Raw genomic sequence first — 17,498 nt, 5'->3', positions numbered from 1 at the left:
GGTACTGAACAAAATCAAGTATAATATCAAAGAAGTGAATGCTTTAGAGGTTCATAGTTTTGTATTAAACAGATATATTTATTATTAGAGAAAATAGTGGGATTAAAGGAAATCAAGCAGATAAATGTTCTGTCTACTGTCATGCTAGTTTTATTTAAGATTATTTTAAAATTTATAATTTTAAATTAAAAAATGACAAATTTTTATTACATTAATGTATGACCTTTTGGTATAGCTAAAAACTGAACTTCTGGTTTTTGTCAGATTAATTTTTAAGTATCCATAATTTCCAAAATTCCTCTTTACATTTGTTGCCATTGAAAAAGAGAACTGCTTTCTCTCCTGCCTCTGTTGTGCTCCTTCCCGTAACAAAATTCTCATTCCTTTATTCTGCATACTGTCCTTGGCCTCTGGCCCTGACCTGGAAAAGGGCCTCACAGCTCTTTGGCTAGCAGACCAAAGGAGCTGAAGAGAGCTGTCACTTGTCTCTGTCTAGTCAGCACTCCTTTTGTATTGCTGTATGATTGATGGAAAAGAACCTTAAGCCTTGTTAATCAGCACACAAGGGAGCCAGCAGAAAATGATAGAGGCTGATAAGTTCCTTGAAGTCACTTTTATATTTAAATCCCTTGAAAATTGGTTAAATTTTATCAGGCCTTGTCCATTCAAAGTAATTTACTTGAAAATGGTTTATGCAGAGCCATTGCAGTAGTACAGACTGTTGCAGCATACTAATATTTTGAAATCATGAGACCACATTTTGTACCTGTCCAACAAAACAAAATTGCACCAAGGTAGCATTTGCCAATATGCCAAATAATTTGCTTCCAACACATTTTTTTAAGCTCTCCCATAACCAATTTATATGCTGTGCTGACAGAAGCAAAACACTAAATCCATTTACAGTTCCATATTGAAGATAGCTGATGAATTTACATTATCAATGTTTAATCAGTTGTTTATTTGTTTGTTTTGTGGTTTAACCCCATCCAGCAACCAGCTAAACAGCAACAAAACCCACCAGATGGGCTACCCAGCCTGTTGAGACAAGCATCTGGTCTAGGTCATCAGTCTGCTTTTGCTTGAATTCTGTTTTATTAACTGTACTGCCTTCCCAAGAGTAGGCATCAGAGTGAGGTTCACCAGGCAGTGTGTGTCACCTGTTAATCATCAGCTGCTGTTTCGTACCTTGGTACATTTGTTCATAAAATCCACACCACTACAGAGCCTCACATTCCTCTTTGGAAAAATCTTATATAATTTTGCTTGTATATACTGTCCCCCTTATGGGTTGCCTTGTTTCCTTACTTCCAGGCTCAGCCTTTTCCACATTCTTGAAATACTGGGTTACTCTACAGAAGATACTGAAAGAACTACTTAATCTTGTGTTTTTTCCTTACTTTTCTTCCTTACTGTGTTTACTGAAATTACCCAGGTCATAGATACCTTGTATATCAGATGCAGATATAAATATTGAAAGAGTTCAATATAAAAACAACACCTAGCAATCATGAAGAAGAATGTTATACCCTTAATACACTCGCTTCCTGCTTATTATTCTCAGTACCATACAATTTTTTGTGATCATTGTTCTCCCTTGACAATTTTGCCAAGGGAATTTTGCAAACAAAGCTTTTCTATTTTTGTTCTCAGAAAGCAGATTAGTGTTTCATTGTGTCAAAAAAAGCATATATTTATTCCATTACAGGAGTACACAATAGATGTGTTCTTCCGTCAGAGATGGAAGGATGAGAGATTAAAGTTTAAAGGCCCAATGAACATTCTTCGGCTGAACAACCTAATGGCCAGCAAAATCTGGACCCCAGATACATTTTTTCACAATGGGAAGAAGTCAGTGGCTCATAACATGACAATGCCAAACAAGCTTCTACGAATCCAGGATGATGGGACACTCTTGTACACCATGAGGTATGTCTGCTCATCTCTTCTCTACTCAGCTTATTTCTTTATTTGATTTTTCCCAGCAACAAACAATTAACTCAGGTTTCAGGAGAACTCTCATTTGTTTTATTTTTCTCTAAGCAGAAAGAAAGCTACTAAAATGTATGTTTTGTTTCCAGTTCTGTTAAAAGTCTCTTGGCTGATAATGAGTTAGGTCAGTTTTCTATGTGTGCCTTAGTTTTTATAACATATTGAAGATACTGAACACCAGAATAAAGTTAAGGGAGACCTTCAGGTAGAGTTTACCAACTCTGTTTTAGAATGATTAAAATATTGTAGGAGTTGAGCCTGTTACAGCAGCCATTGTACTGAATATGTCAGCCCCTAAGCAATTTTTTTATTAAGATCAGGGCAATAAAAAAACAGAGCAAGAATGAAGAGATAATAATAAGGTCTCAAATTCTTTCCAGGAAGAGCTAAAGGGAAAATATGTCTTACTGTGCAATTAGTGTTTCTTAATATCTAATTAAAATATTTAACTTAGAATTTTGATTTTTTTCATCTTGTGCATAATTTGTAGCTAAGATAAATATTTAGCTGGTAAAATGTATTAAATTTACCTAGATAATAGAATATAGAATACAAAAAAATTATAAAAAATCATGTATACACAGATATTAGTAGCATTTTTGTAAGACTGATTTCTTCTTTGGTAACTCTTTTGGCAATAATGTTACCTATGTGAATTTTTTGGAAAATTTTATCCAGGTTTGCAGAAGCACCTGACTTAGTTATTTTCTTTTTCTTGGAGAATACTTAATAAATTGAAGTTGTCATGAATGTCAGCTTAAAAATCCCTAGCCTAAGTAAAATAGAAAATGTGAGTTTCAAAGTTAACATGTACCATGATACTTTCTCCATGCAGCCCTGCCAGCATCCCTGATACACAGCTCTGAAAGCCTTACACTATTAAATGTTAATGGATAGGCTGCTAATGATATTGGATAATTCAGTGGTTGGAGACATTCAGAAGAGTTTACCTGAACTAAATTCAGACCCCCTGTGTTGTATTTTTGCTTTGGCTCAAATCAGTATTTGAGAATTATCCATCTAAGCTGACTGAAATTCTCTTCCTCCGGAGGGTATAATAATCATATCCTATAAATAATATAAAATACTGTTGGAAACCATTATGAAGTATAAGCTGGGTCAGGTTAATTATAATTGACTAAGCATTTTTGTTACTTGTGAGTATATTGGTTCTCAGGGTATGAGATTAATGTGTACACTGATCTAATTGTTTTGCCTAGATTTTAAACAGCTATTTTTATCGTGTCTACATAAAATGATTGTGTGATTTACATCAGAGGCTCATGCAGTTCTTTTCTTTGCCTTCAGCTGTTTGCTGATTCTTATCTTTGGGTGCCCCTTGAATTCAGATAAACATTCCTGGGGAGTACAGGAGTAGAAATATGAAATATTTTTTGGTGGAAGGCTGGGAGAATATAGCAGGGAATACAATGATTGGGAATCACTGCAAATACAGGAGGATGTAACTGATGTTTGGGGCTGGATGAAGAGGAAGAAAACGCATACAGAAAAAATCTCTACCTGGAGAAGACTTAAAGGATAGGAAGGAGAGAAAGGAGAAATAGTTTTCTCTTTTTTTTTTTTTAAATTAAAAATAGTGGGGAAGTCCATGAAAAGCCTTATTCAAATACTTTTAAATTATTTTTAATTTTACTAATCCCTATATATGATTTGGGGATTTTTCACAAAATGGGCAAAAGTGAATGCTTTGTTAACATACTGTCACACTTTACATAAAGAATAACTACTAGTAACATGGAGAATGAGCAAAAGTAACATTTTGAAAGAATACAAATATTTTTTCTCTGTATCTTCCATTCAAACTGTAAAAAATTGAATTTAAAAGACTGAAGTAGGGTTCTTTGGCAAGTTAATTGTATTTGAGATGCTTTTTAATGAGCCTTTCAGAGCTTTAGTAGCACATGTACCTCAGAATACTATGAGAAGAAAATTCTTTTTCTTAACAACTTGGCAGTACTTAATTTGTATTTTTCTTTAAATGACCTTTGTTCATGATTTTGAGGTCAGCTTTTGCAGGTTCTTGATATGATAAATAAATACCTTTCAAAGGATCACATAAAATGGAAGAGGTAAAAGCTGATGTAAATTCTTGTTAGCCTAATATAAAATTTCAATTCAGTCTGCTAAATTGGCATGAACTCTGTTATTTTTCTGGAACTGATTTTCTTGTCCTGCTAAAAGACTTAAATGCATAGAGGTATTTTGCTTTTTAGGCTTACAGTCCAAGCTGAATGTCCAATGCACTTGGAGGACTTCCCTATGGATGCTCATTCATGCCCTCTGAAATTTGGCAGCTGTAAGTATATAATGTGAAGTATAGCCTTTGATTAGTGAATAGCTAACATTTCTCAGGATAATTTTGTTTCAGTAAATTGTTACATAAGGAATGTAAACCACAAGATGGGACTTCACAAAAAATCGTTAACCTGACACATCAAGATCCCTTTTCTCTATTCAAGTGTTGTGTCTTCTAGTGTATTTTAAAGATTTAATTACTCCATTTGACAATAAAACCCTGCACCTGATCAGTACTGCACTGGTCTACTTTCATTACAGTGTGCAAATCATACTGACCAACACAGAACTGGATGCTCATAACCAGTGTAACATTAACAAAGAGCAGATCAAAGACTTCAATGAGTGGGTCTTTTTAATTTATCACAACTTAGTTTCTCTTTATTGTTAATGATATTTTTAATGTTCTTATTCAACAAAGACAATAACAAATGGATTTCTGTGATAAAAAATTTCATTCTTTAGTGCATCTGCATGTTACAGACAGGTGGATTATTTCCTGGATTTTTTACACTAAAAGCTTTGTTTTTTCCCCTTTGGCTGCAGCCTGCATTCTCTGCTGGGTCCAGGAAAGGAAATTAGGTTTCTTTGAGGAAACAAGTTAAAACCTATAAATTCTGGCTGACTTCACAATAATTGTAGCAACCACAGAATGCAAAACAGGTGATATGCTGCCACTAAGGACATCATTAACCACATGATGTTGTCATAGCACTGTGCTGCTGTGCACACTCTCTCCATCATGCTCCAATATATCTGCTCCTTGGAGTTTGTAGCAAATTAAACAAAGCCCAAGTTTCTGATGATGTTTCCATATTTGAAGGAAATCTTAACTATGGAGATAAAAGATCATTAGAATGAATACTCTTTGCATCATGGAGCTTTTTCCTGCCCCTTCAATATTATATTTGATATACATAATGCAGCCTAAATAACTAACACCAGAGATGTTAGCCAAAATCGGCTGACTAATAAAATTCACATATATGTGCCCAGCAAGGCATGTTGGATTTATAAGGTGTTGCAGGAAACAAAAACCTCATATGTAGCCTCAAAAGAACTTTAAAACTCCCATAATAATGAAACTCATACTCAGGTCCAAAGGCTACTTCCTTCAGGATCAGTTTTAGGTTGGAAGCCTTTATGACTAGGTGCATTAGACTTTGTGTGAACCACTTCCTTTTTTATCATTTTGTCGGTCTTGATTGTTTTTCTTACCAGCTTGCTCTTTTTTTCTCTCCTATGATTTTCTAATAATCAGAGAAATTCTAAATGTGAACAATGTGATTTTAAAAAAAGTGTCTTTCATTTCCGTCAAAGTCACCTGTGCTCAAGCCTGTTGGCAAATTCAGGGGACTCTTATTTCTGTTCATTTTGAATGGCTTCACACACCTTTTATTTCTTTACCTAGGACTCAATTCTAGACAACTGTGCATTTTTCAGCTTTTATTCTGGGATAGAATCTGAATGATGAATAGTGGTGAAAATAAGCAGGATTCCTGAGGATTTTGGTTTAACTAAGGCAAGTTTGCCAGTGGTATATATTTGTAACAGCTCTTCATATGCTGTAATTTTACATTGCTAGGAGGATCATCAGCATGTATAACTGTCTCTTTTTATACACAAGAGAAAAGCCAAACTGAATGTATGGGAGAAGCTGTAGCTTAATAGATTGCTTTTCTTTATTCTTTTCAAGAAGTCTAGCTGATAGTGAAGAAAATGGAGACAAATCAACAATTTGCCATACTGCTGGTTTGCATTAAAGCAGAGATATTTTTGTGTAAAGCTGGAAGGATACATGGGAAGTGTTAAAAATCTCTACTTGCTACCCACCTGCTAGTTTTGTTAGTCATGCAATTTATGGCTAGTTGCATGAAGAAGCTACTTTCTGAGCCTCTAGAGATTTCTCAAGTGAAAATGGTTACAAACCAACAGTAATGATGCTTTACTTTTTAATTACATTGCAATTATGGTGTAAGATTTAACATGTACTTGTCTCAGTCAATCAAAATGAACACATAATTTCTTCCATCAGTGGTTTACCCTTTTCTTTTATTATTACATTTATTAATAGCATATTAGACTGGAAAAACTTTCAGGACATACTTTTTGGTTGTTTTTTTTTTTTTTTTCTTACTTACTGGAGAGGCATTAGTGCTGTTTAAAATACAGTGTTGATTGGCTTTTTGAGAGACCAGGCTTAATGTGTGTTTGATCATGAATGTACTGAGAGAGCAGCCTGTTTAATGTTGGTGCGTCCCCCAAAATAATGGCAACTAGTGAGATTTAAGGGAGTAGGCAGGACAAGGTACCAGGGTGTTGTCACTGCTGACTTCCCATATTTAAGTCTGGATTTCAACTAATACTAAAACTCTTGTGATACATCCCTGAAGCTGAGAGTGGAGACAATGGAAATTCAGAACCATACATTAATGAATTTTTAAAAATTTTGTGTGTCCTAAATCTTGTAAATTGTACTGCTTTTTAACTGCCTTATCAAAAATTATAGGATACATATAATATCTAATCTCTGACAAGTCTTTTAACAATGTAGAAGAGATGTTGTTTGTAGTTTAATAGAAATAAATTGTGGTTAATAAGATCACAAGTGAGTGCCCTGTTCCCATGCTGTAATAGGCATTTATTTTATAGTGAAACTATTTTAAATGGCCAAAGATATTATTTACCACATAATTTTAAATTCTTTGGGGTGAGTTTTATTTGAAAAATAAGTAGCTCTTGTAATTCTGTGAGTTTTGATGGATGGTGTTTAATTTAAATTGTTGATTAAATATTTTACCTTGTTTTGCACAGATGCATACACAACTTCAGAAGTGACATACATTTGGACTTATAATGCTTCAGATTCGGTACAAGTGGCACCAGATGGCTCAAGACTGAACCAGTATGATCTTTTAGGCCAAACAATAGGAAAAGAGACAGTTAAGTCTAGCACAGGTTAGTAAAAGATTTTTTAGAATATTTTGGAGAAAAAGGCAGTTACTGGCTATGAAAACTATATTCCAGGTGGTGTTAAAGTCTTCTGAAAAAGAATGTTGCAAAATGTGATCTATTAGGCATGTAGTGTACAAGTAACACAAAACAGCATCTCACTGATTCTTTCAAATTATAATTAACTGGTAATAGCAGAGGTGAACTTGCCCTCAGTAACTGTTTTTTTTTTTAATTCTATCTGGAGTTTCATGTTTAATTCTAACCTTTGTAACTCAGGGTTGGGATAGTTGTTAAATTTCATATTGTAAATGACATAGATTTTGTCTATTAAATGGTAATACAGATGGGTTTCAACCATGTTTCTCTTCCATCATATTTTTACATTAAACACTGGACTATTCTGCTTGGTTCTAGACTGTTTTCCTGCATGTGCTGGGCTTTGATGGACCCCGAAGACTGCTTTCTAACTGTGATTAAGTTCTCAGAGAGGTGTTGTGTGAATGCAGAGTTGCTTATAAGCAGAAGCCTTCAAGGCTGAAGTACATTTAAGAGTTCCTGGGAGTTCCTTAAGACTCATCTTTCATGGAACACAGTGGGGATACGAAATAGCTGTACTCAGAATCTTTCTTATACTCTATAGGATGCTTTCTATTACAAAATACCTTTGGTACAATATAACCCTAGAACATTTGTTTCACATAAACATAGCAAACTTTCTCTTATCAAAGAAATGGACTTTCTTAAGATGATAACCTTTTGTTTCATTGTATTTTGTTTGTTTGTGGCACCTAGGTGAATATACAGTAATGACGGCTCATTTTCACTTGAAGAGAAAAATTGGTTATTTTGTCATTCAGACTTACCTCCCCTGTATCATGACTGTCATTCTGTCTCAAGTGTCATTCTGGCTGAACAGAGAATCTGTACCTGCCAGGACAGTCTTTGGTGAGTATACTGCATAGCATTAGCTCTGTTTGCAATAGCTGAAGATGCTAGGAAGTACTTCTGAAGCAAAGGGCTTTTTCATTCAAGTTAAAGTGTTTGTACAATGTGCTATGATTTCTAGTCCAAACAGCTTTCAACTTACACATCTCCCAAGAATCCCAGAGGTTTTGGAAATTAGTACATGCAAGCTAACTGTCCTCATATCCTTGACTCTTTTAAAAGGAAAAAAAATCACAGAATAGAAAAATATGATAATGTTTCTATTTAAAAAGTAAATCTAGTAAACTTCGATGATTTTCTGAAATATATATAATAATTACCTTGGTATTATCCAAGTGTTGTGGTACTTGGTAGATGAGCAAATTTCTAAATTTATTTGTAAATTAGGCAAATTAAATTTGATTTTGTTGAATTATTTGTGTTAAAATTTCAAGCTGAAGTTCTTTTAAAGAAATCCTATTCTGGGGTTTTGGGCAACCCTTTTTTGTTAATTCATATTGGAGATTACTCTGAGGCAGTAGACAGGATCAGCAGAGCAATAAAATTGTGCTTCTCAAAGTAACAAATGTCTTTCTATTTGCAAAGCAAAGTTAATTTAGTTTTTTGTTTGTTAAAGAAAAAGAGATTAGCACAATAAAATTACTGTCTGTGTGGAATCAGCCATCAAAAATGCTGCATAAAATTGTATGCTTAGTCATCAGTAAGCACCACGTACTCTTCAAAAAATAGGCCAAACTCAAATGCATATTAAGTGTGATGCACAACAAAGCATTTACTGTCTCTCATGGTAGAGAACATGCCACACAAAGCACTGTGAAAATCGCAGGTTTGATTATGAGCCTTATAGAAGTCAGATGAAATGGGTCAATGGTTTCAGTGGGACCAGAATTCTGCCATGGCTTTCCAGGCACCTATCAAGCAGATTCTTTGTCTTTCTTCAAAATCTTCTGTGAATTTATCCATTTTTGATTATGAAAATGTACACTCCTGTTTTTCAGCCTTGCAAGTACACTGTCAAATCCTTCTATATCTCTGTGTTTGCCCTTTTCTGTATCCACTCCAATACATACAGGACCATGTGACTGGATTCTCCAAAAAAAGTCTCACATCTGCTCTTCCTAAAATGCACTTTCTGGTGCTGTGTCACTGTTAACAAGGCACTCCACCCATAACAAGGCCCTGGGATAATTTTCCTGAAATGCGTCCTTTCCTGCACCCCTCTTTCTTGCTCTTGATTTATTTTCTGTTTAATTTATACTTTTTTTAGAAATAAGTATTCTACATGGCAGCCTGCTGCTTTGCTTTCCTGGGGTTTGGTGTAACGTGGATAATGAAGTGTCCTGCTTCAGGATGTCTTGAGGGAAGTGCATAGGAGGACCACAAGAACAGAATCACACCACTCGGTGACACCAAACCTGAAATCTGTTTACAATGGGTTTCTTGCAGACATAGCAGTTATGTGCTAGTATTTTATTCCTGCACACAGACGTGTACCCTGCATGAGACTAAGGGCTCTGTCCCCTCCAGGAACCCTTAATCCAGGTTTTGCCTGTTGGAGAAAGCTTAGCCCTAGTGTGCAGCGTTTGCTCCTCAGGCTTAGCCTTTTTCCTTGGGTTGGGTTGGATTTTCCCTGAGGGCTATTTCATAACTTTCTTTTGTCAGTGTTAGCTGCCAATAGGCTCTCGAAGTACACAGCCTCAAGTGGATCTCCCAGGTTTTCTCCATAGCTACTGGCAGCAGTTGTCACAGGGATTTCTGATAACCTCTGGTCTCTTGCCTGAATGTGTTACAAAAATGTGCAGTTAGTCATAGTTTCATAACAAAGTTTGTCTATAGCTCTTTAGTGGTTTTTGAGTGTACTGGAATATTCTCGTCAGCTGGAGTTGGGCTGGTACACTCAAGATTTCATCTGGGTGATGCTTTGAAATAGACCCATCCAGTGACAAAAGAAACCCATACTACAGTTAAGTTAATGAAACAAGCTACATTCAGCAGAGAATATAAAAATTGTAGGGGGTATTCCTTTACACTTTTATTGATCATACTTTATTTTTAGTTCTTATATGGACTAGTAACTTGTTAGATACCTGTCTTTGCATTGTATATTAAATATATCAATTTTAAAATAAAATTAAACAGAAGTTATGGGTTTGACAATGAGTTTTTGAAAATCAATGAGAAATTTATTTCAATGGCCCTCTTGAGAGCTAAGGACCAACTACTGGAATACTATTCTTTTCAAAGAAACATAACTTCTAGTTATTCAAAGCACCACTTAGCATGTATTATTTCATGGGTGAAAGAAGTTACTTTTCTTTTCCCTTTCTATTCTTTTGCAATGTGGTTTCAACTTTTAGGCTAACATTAGGTGTTGATATAATGAAGCTTATTTTATAGTTGAGCTCTTTAATCCCTTTTCTTTATGGCATCTATTTCATTTTACTATATTGCTTCAATTTTGCTTTAAATTTTTGGAAAAAGAAAATTTTGTCACTGATTAAATAAGTCTTGAATGTGCTTTCTCTAGCAGATAAATCTGATTACATTGTTAATGAAAGAGAATAAAACTGGTTCATAATGCCTTAATTTAATGCAAGATTACAATCTGTTTCATTTTAGTAATGTGTTTATTGTTATGCATTTAGTGTCAACAATATTAGCAAAACTAATCTTGTGCAGGTTATTGGATTCTTGCTTCATTTTTAATGGGTCATAACATTAGAAGCATCATGTGTTTGAATAGCAGCATTAGATGCAGGTGACAGAAAATCAGAAATTAGTTTTCTTAGTGCTACAGTTATCTATGTTTTAACTCACATGGAGTATCAATGAAAATGATAAAATAAATGTAGTTAGGTCTATACTCTGTTAACTGAAGCTGGAAAAAAGAAAAACTAGTCTTATTATTTATTTTATTTAAATTTACATAGCTATGTGCTTTTGTCAGTTCACTGTGATAATTTTATTGTTACTCTGCGTTCCTGTGTCTGCATTTACTTGTTTTTGATGTGGGTCCTTTCCCTGGGGTGCAGTCCTTCAGGAACAGAGTGCTCCAGCATGGGTCCCCTGTGGAGGCGCAGGTCCTACTGGAAGCCTGCAGGTTTTTCAGTGTCACAGCCTCCTCCAAGCATTCACCTGTTTTCTTGTGGGGTCCTCCGTGGGCTGGAGGTTGATCTCTGCTCCACCGTGGACCTCTCTGAGGGCTGCAGGGGCACAGCTGCTTCCCCATGGCTTTTACCACAGGCTGCAGGGGGATCCCTTCTCTGTGCCTGGAGCACCTCCTCCCTCTCCCTCTCCACCGACCTGGGTGTCTGCAGAGGTGTTTCTGTCGCATATTCTCACTTGTCTTCTCTACCTGCAGTTGCTTCTGCTCAATATAATTTTTTCTCCATCTTAAATATGCCATCCCAGAGACATTGCCAGTGTTGCCCTTGGGGCTTTGCCTTGGCCAACAGTGGTGGGTCCCTCTTGGAGCTGGCTGGCTTTGGATCTCTCAGGCATGGGGGAAGCTCCTGGAACTTCTCACCAGGAGAAGCCACTGCTGCAGCCCTCCACTACCAAAACTTTGCCGTGCAAACCCAAAGTAACTTTTTAATCGTGACACTAGGAACCCAAGAAATGTTCCAGTTTGTTCTCTGGTTATTTTTACATGGGAATTGAGTAATAGAGACCTGCCCTTTTGAACAATTCTATAAATACAAAGTACATTTTCCCATTTCACTGAAAAAAAAATAAATTGTCTTTATTCTTCTCTCCTCCCGCATGCTGCAGATTATCTTTTGTGCCTTTAGAGATATCCCACCACTCACACACTTCTGTTTATAATTTCTTAATTGGGAATTTCTAAATAGATATAAGAAAATATGTAAATGTAAAAAATGTCAAGATAAATGTAGATATAATAATATAGTGATAGGCAGTGGGTAGTGGAAAACTAGCCCTGAGTAAGAGACTGAGCTGCCTGCAAACAAAACAGTATCCCTCCTCAACTGAGTTGTGTGTGAAGACATAGTTCCTATTCCAGGGGTGGCATAATTGCATGCAACTTTTCCTGGAGCTGGGGTAAATAGCACTCACTGTTTGGCTTTGGGAATAAGCTTGTGCGTTGCTTAATGGGAAACTGTGTTTCGTTGCTTAGAATTGATACAGTGAAGCAGCATGGTACCAACTTCACCATATGGATACGGAGCTTACTCGACTGATTAAATTCAACTTTTCTGGAAATAGATTTTGTTATGGTTCTTGCCTTCCAAGCTATTTAAAAATGCTGGTTTGTGTTGTTCTTTTAGTGAAAATGGTAGACAGAGCTATTTTCTATAATCTTTCTCTCAATGGTTGTTCAGATTTACCTGCTGGTGTTTGAGCAAAATTGTGGTACATTCCTTTTGTATTGCATTCTCTGCTAATACATATACATTGACTAAATAAAAGCAAACAACATATCCTGTAGCAAAATGTTATGGTGCAGTGCTTTAATATCATTCAACATACAGAATTTTTAAACTTTTGTTTACACTTTTATCTATTTGGTCTTAGAGTGATAAAATGAAGTGGTAATCTGTATCTCTGAAATGATCAGCAATCTTTTCTTTCTGCTGTTATTTGTATTTATGAATCTCTCTGGGTTTTGGACCAGGTTGGGATATTTAATTACCAAAACACATTTGCAATTCTGTTAAAAAAATATTACAATGAAATTAATTTCCCAAATTGAAAAAAAAAGTGATGTATCAATCTTTTTGTGACATGTTCTTCTTCAACCATTATGTGTAACTAATAAATGTGGGCATAAAGGAGTCATCTTGACAGATTTTAACTTTAATATTTATGTGTTAACTCCTACAATTTCCACTCTCTGTTTCTAGTTAGATATTTCTAGTTTTTCGGGTTACCTCTTTCACTGTTATATGCATAACAGATCTGGTATTTTCCAGAGATATGAGCATAGTGCTGGTGAAATATGTTGAATTTGCAGCTATGGAGATGAATTTTCTCTCTCCAGTAAGCAAATGCTGTTTCAAAATCAGAACCATTAAAAAAAAAATCCCAGGCATTCAAATAGCTCCACTCTTGGTTATAATGGATAAATCTTCAGTGATATAAGATATTTAGATTTGTAGGCATGCACTGATGAGAACAAACCTTGTAAAGATGTTTACTGTTAAGTAAAAAATGCATGGTCTTTGGAGAAAGAAGATGGTTGGATGGTTTATTTTTTGGGTCTTTTTCAAAAACAAACTGGTGACTGCTTATGGCCCCTTACAAAATAATACGTGACTGTTTTGTCTGGCATCAATTATCAGTTCAGTTGCCACATCTGCTGGGTGTTGAGTTATAGAAGAGAGTTCTTACCCTGTATGCAAATGTTTTTTTCTACATCATAGTGAGATATCATGCAGTCTTTACATAGCCTTTTAAATGTTTTTTGACCACTTCATTGTAGGGGCTACAATCTACTCACTGATTTTTACATCAATTTTAGTTCACTGGTGTTATGAAATAGATAAGCAATGAGGAACAGTTTTATTCTTATCAGTGTATTGGTTTTGTGGGGTTTTAAGTTAAATCTTTGTGAAATAAATGAGTCTTGTTTTTACAAGTTGATCATGTTCTTCCACATTAATAACTTTTCAGTCCTCTCAGGTTTAGCAGCGGCAAAGGGGCAGGTCATTTCCATTCAGGCCTTTTTCATAAAAAGACTTAATAAAACTGATTTTTCAAATTAACTATAATGTCCAATTTTTTCCCATTCAATTCAGGGTAAATGACTATGGTTGCTTGAACATCATTCAGTTTATAGAGTGAAGGAATAAATGAAAGTGTGTTGACAATGGTCTGACAGTGTGCTGCTTGATTAGCATTTGTGTCACAAAGTGGTGTAACTTGCTGAACTTTTTAGAGAAATTGTCAAGCGGTAGCATGTGGTAACAAGATATAAATTCACAATGTTTTAACTGGGACTAGGAAAGGTCAGCACTAAATCTTAAATCAGATTTCTGAAGAAGTCAATGTGGTTTCCAGAAGATTAATTTACTCTATAAAGTGGGATTTAAATTGAGCAGTACCTTAGCAACTGTATATATTTACATGTGGATAAGGTCACCTTATATTCACTTCACTGATTCGTTCACTTTACTGAAACATTTACTTAACTAATACCTCTGTATAATTATAATGATTTATCTGCAGCTCAGGACCAGTGTTAAAATTTACATGTGATAATTTTAAACGTAAAATAGGCTGTCTTTTCCCTGAGGTGCTGAAAATAATTAAGCCATATGTTCTGTAAGTGTTGGGAGAAACTAAGTTCTTTACGAAATATATTTTGTCTACAGATTTTCATACTGTACCGTATGATAGCTGCTTCCTTTTCTTTGCATAGGCTAGTAGATGGCAACAGTGTCATGGCTGATTCCAGGCCAAATCCACTTCTCCATAAGTTAATATATGGAGGCTGAAAAACAGCAATTAGAGATTTATGTTTGCTGAGGTGTCTCAATACTGTATGACTCAGCAGGATGCTTCTGAGCATTGTTTTCCCTGCTGCACAGACCTTTGAAAGCACTGAGGCTGAGTCCACTTAGCTTTGCTCTGTCACCCTTTTTGGCACTTTGAGAGATGGAGAATCTTTACTGGAGGAATGAAAATTGTGAAGTCTGAGGAGTAGATGCAATTGTTGCCTCTCTTCTCTTTCACACAATGGTAAAAATTGTTTCTTCTCTTGTAACAGAAGGAAAATCAGAGCTATGTTGATCCTCCAGGACCCAGGTGACAGACAGATTGCTGACAGCACAAGATCTGGCTTAGGGAGAGTGACTTTACTTTCTCTTGGGAAGCCTCCTACACCAATTTTATGAGTGTGTATTTGTTGAAGCTGTGATGTGCTGTTACTAATATTTCTTCCATGGCATCTCCTTTGCCTGTCATAGTGAAGTGTAGGTTTGCTGATCTGTGCCGAGTATATCACTTTGTGTTGCCTTTAATTCTGCAGATGTACTTAATGGTGTGCCACAAAGGGAATAGTTTAGTTTGTCTAAGTGTGATTCAGCTTGAGGTGGGAGAAGTGATTTACTTAAGGAATGAAGACTGTATTTATGGCTGTGGAATTTCTGCTTGCTAAATCTGACTCAGACTCAAGTTCTTCTCTTCCTTTCCTCCCATGTATCCTCTTCCTGATTCTTTTGGGAGGGATTTTGTTTTTTTTTTTCACTAGGTCGTCATTATGTAAAAAGTACTGCAGAGTTCTTTTAGTAGCTGCCACGTTGAGTGTACAGCCTTCCTGTATCACCAACTCTTGTTTTCTGACACGTAATACAGTTACAATAATCTGTCATTTCAAAATCAATGCTGTTCTGGAATACAATCCATGTTACCTGAAAGAGAACTTTCCCTGTTTATGTCTTCGAGTATGTCACTGAATGGTTAGTAAGACAGCATCTGTAAAAAAAAAAAAAATAACAAAAGTCTATTTGTGTGGTAATTTCAGTAAATATGGGTGCCAAACTTGCAGCCATTGCAGAGAAGCCAGCTACCAAACATTAACCTATTAATAATTATTACTCTAATGTTGTTAAATACTATGAATCTATGAAGAAATAATTAATTTTTTCCCTTACAATAACCTATCCTGCCCTGATAGGTTAAAAAAAATATTTTCTATAAGTAAAATCATCAGCTCATAAAAAAAGGAAGTTTAGACAAGAAATTGAACTGAATTTACTTCAAAGGAAAATCCAGATACAACATTTAATACAATTCTAGCAATGTTTGTCACAACATATAAAAAAAAAATCATTGTGTTTCAAAAGCATGTAATAATATGTTTTGTTTTATTTTTTCTAACATTCAAAATCAAAGTGAAATTGTTGATGTTCTGGTTTTGTGTCCCTTGCAGGAGTAACAACTGTCTTGACAATGACAACACTAAGCATCAGTGCTCGGAATTCACTCCCCAAAGTAGCATATGCAACAGCTATGGATTGGTTTATTGCTGTTTGTTATGCATTTGTATTCTCTGCATTAATTGAATTTGCAACTGTGAATTATTTCACAAAACGAGGATGGGCCTGGGATGGAAAAAGTGTAGTGAATGATAAGGTAAGTCTTAAGGAAATAGTCCCATTTTGAGTCAATTACTTAAACCAGCTCTAATATATTGTTATGATATTTTGCTATATATATATATAAAAGCTTTAAATCAAAATAATGTAGAATGTATTTTCTGTCCTGAACAGGAATTTATCTGCCCTTATGTAGCTAATCTCATTTGATTTTACTAATCCAGTTTTAGTTATCAATAGTGTTACTTTTATTTGTTTGGGGAACGTGTTTTTTGACTCCTCAGATACAACTGTTTATCTGGTTATTCATAAAATTTAATCCAGATTATATTGGTTGATCACTTTTTATATTCTTAAATTCAATTGAATTGGAAATAAAAAAATTACAGAAATATATAATGCATATTAATTTTCATAGTATGTAAGGTTTAGAAAAACAAATTAATATCCATATATGTAAGTACTATGAATAACAAAATCTAGAATATCTGAACATTTCCAGTATTTTGAAACTTATTCCTAATGATAGCTAGACATAAATTTTAAAACCACTTTAGATAGCAGATATACAGAATTCTTCACCTCTGATGCATTGATGCTGTGAGTACATGGAAACACAGATATGCCTTAATTTTCTGGTCTTTATAAGTGGTGTAGTCATGGTGGAATAAATAAGTTTTAACCTGATAGAATTTCTCACTTCACAAACAGAATGAGCTAGTGACACACCTAAATTTGCGTATTTGCAGTTTAGAATTGAAATAATACAGAACAATTATTAAAGTTCACTCATTTTGACTGACTTAATGTATTTTATCCTTTTTTCCTATCTCAGTCCTTGATTTTACCAATGAAAACAGATTTCTTCTGAAAAATACACAGATTTCTGTGATCCTTCTTAAAATAGGATAGAATTTTATTTCCTAAATGATTATAGTAAATGTGAAGCAGGTTTTATTAACTGATTTGTCATCATTTTGAATGCATAAAGAAGCAAAATGTTCAGTCAATAGCAAAGGAGAATTAGAAGAAATGTTCATTCTTCAGAATTCCCTGTGACTTCTGGAAGGGTATGAGCTATCCATAACTTCAGGATCTGTTACCTCCTGCTAGAGGTAAATCAGGGCAAGTTTATCAGAATATCATAAGTGAAGTTTTTCAGACTGGCACATTGCCCTGTGTGCCAGTTATTGCAATTATTACAATAATGGCAGTTATAATTTTAATAAT

At 35.0% G+C, this 17,498-nt stretch overlaps 1 protein-coding gene across 3 annotated transcripts in view; it reads left to right on the top strand.

Moving 5' to 3' along the window:
- Positions 1-17,498, top strand: part of GABRA2 (gamma-aminobutyric acid type A receptor subunit alpha2) — a 63,508-nt gene that overhangs the window by 36,113 nt on the left and 9,897 nt on the right. For all 3 annotated transcript variants that reach the window (XM_021524958.3, XM_021525032.3, XM_077782831.2), the window contains 5 exons: positions 1,709-1,929; positions 4,227-4,309; positions 7,123-7,266; positions 8,056-8,208; positions 16,103-16,305. In XM_021524958.3, coding sequence (XP_021380633.1) covers positions 1,709-1,929; positions 4,227-4,309; positions 7,123-7,266; positions 8,056-8,208; positions 16,103-16,305 — 804 coding nt within the window. The remainder of the gene's footprint in view (positions 1-1,708; positions 1,930-4,226; positions 4,310-7,122; positions 7,267-8,055; positions 8,209-16,102; positions 16,306-17,498) is intronic.

Source organism: Lonchura striata, chromosome 4, assembly GCF_050655825.1.
Source record: "Lonchura striata isolate lonStrDom1 chromosome 4, ASM5065582v1, whole genome shotgun sequence".
In the NCBI taxonomy this organism is placed as follows: Eukaryota; Metazoa; Chordata; class Aves; order Passeriformes; family Estrildidae; genus Lonchura; species Lonchura striata.
This window is presented reverse-complemented; position numbering and strand designations above follow the sequence as displayed.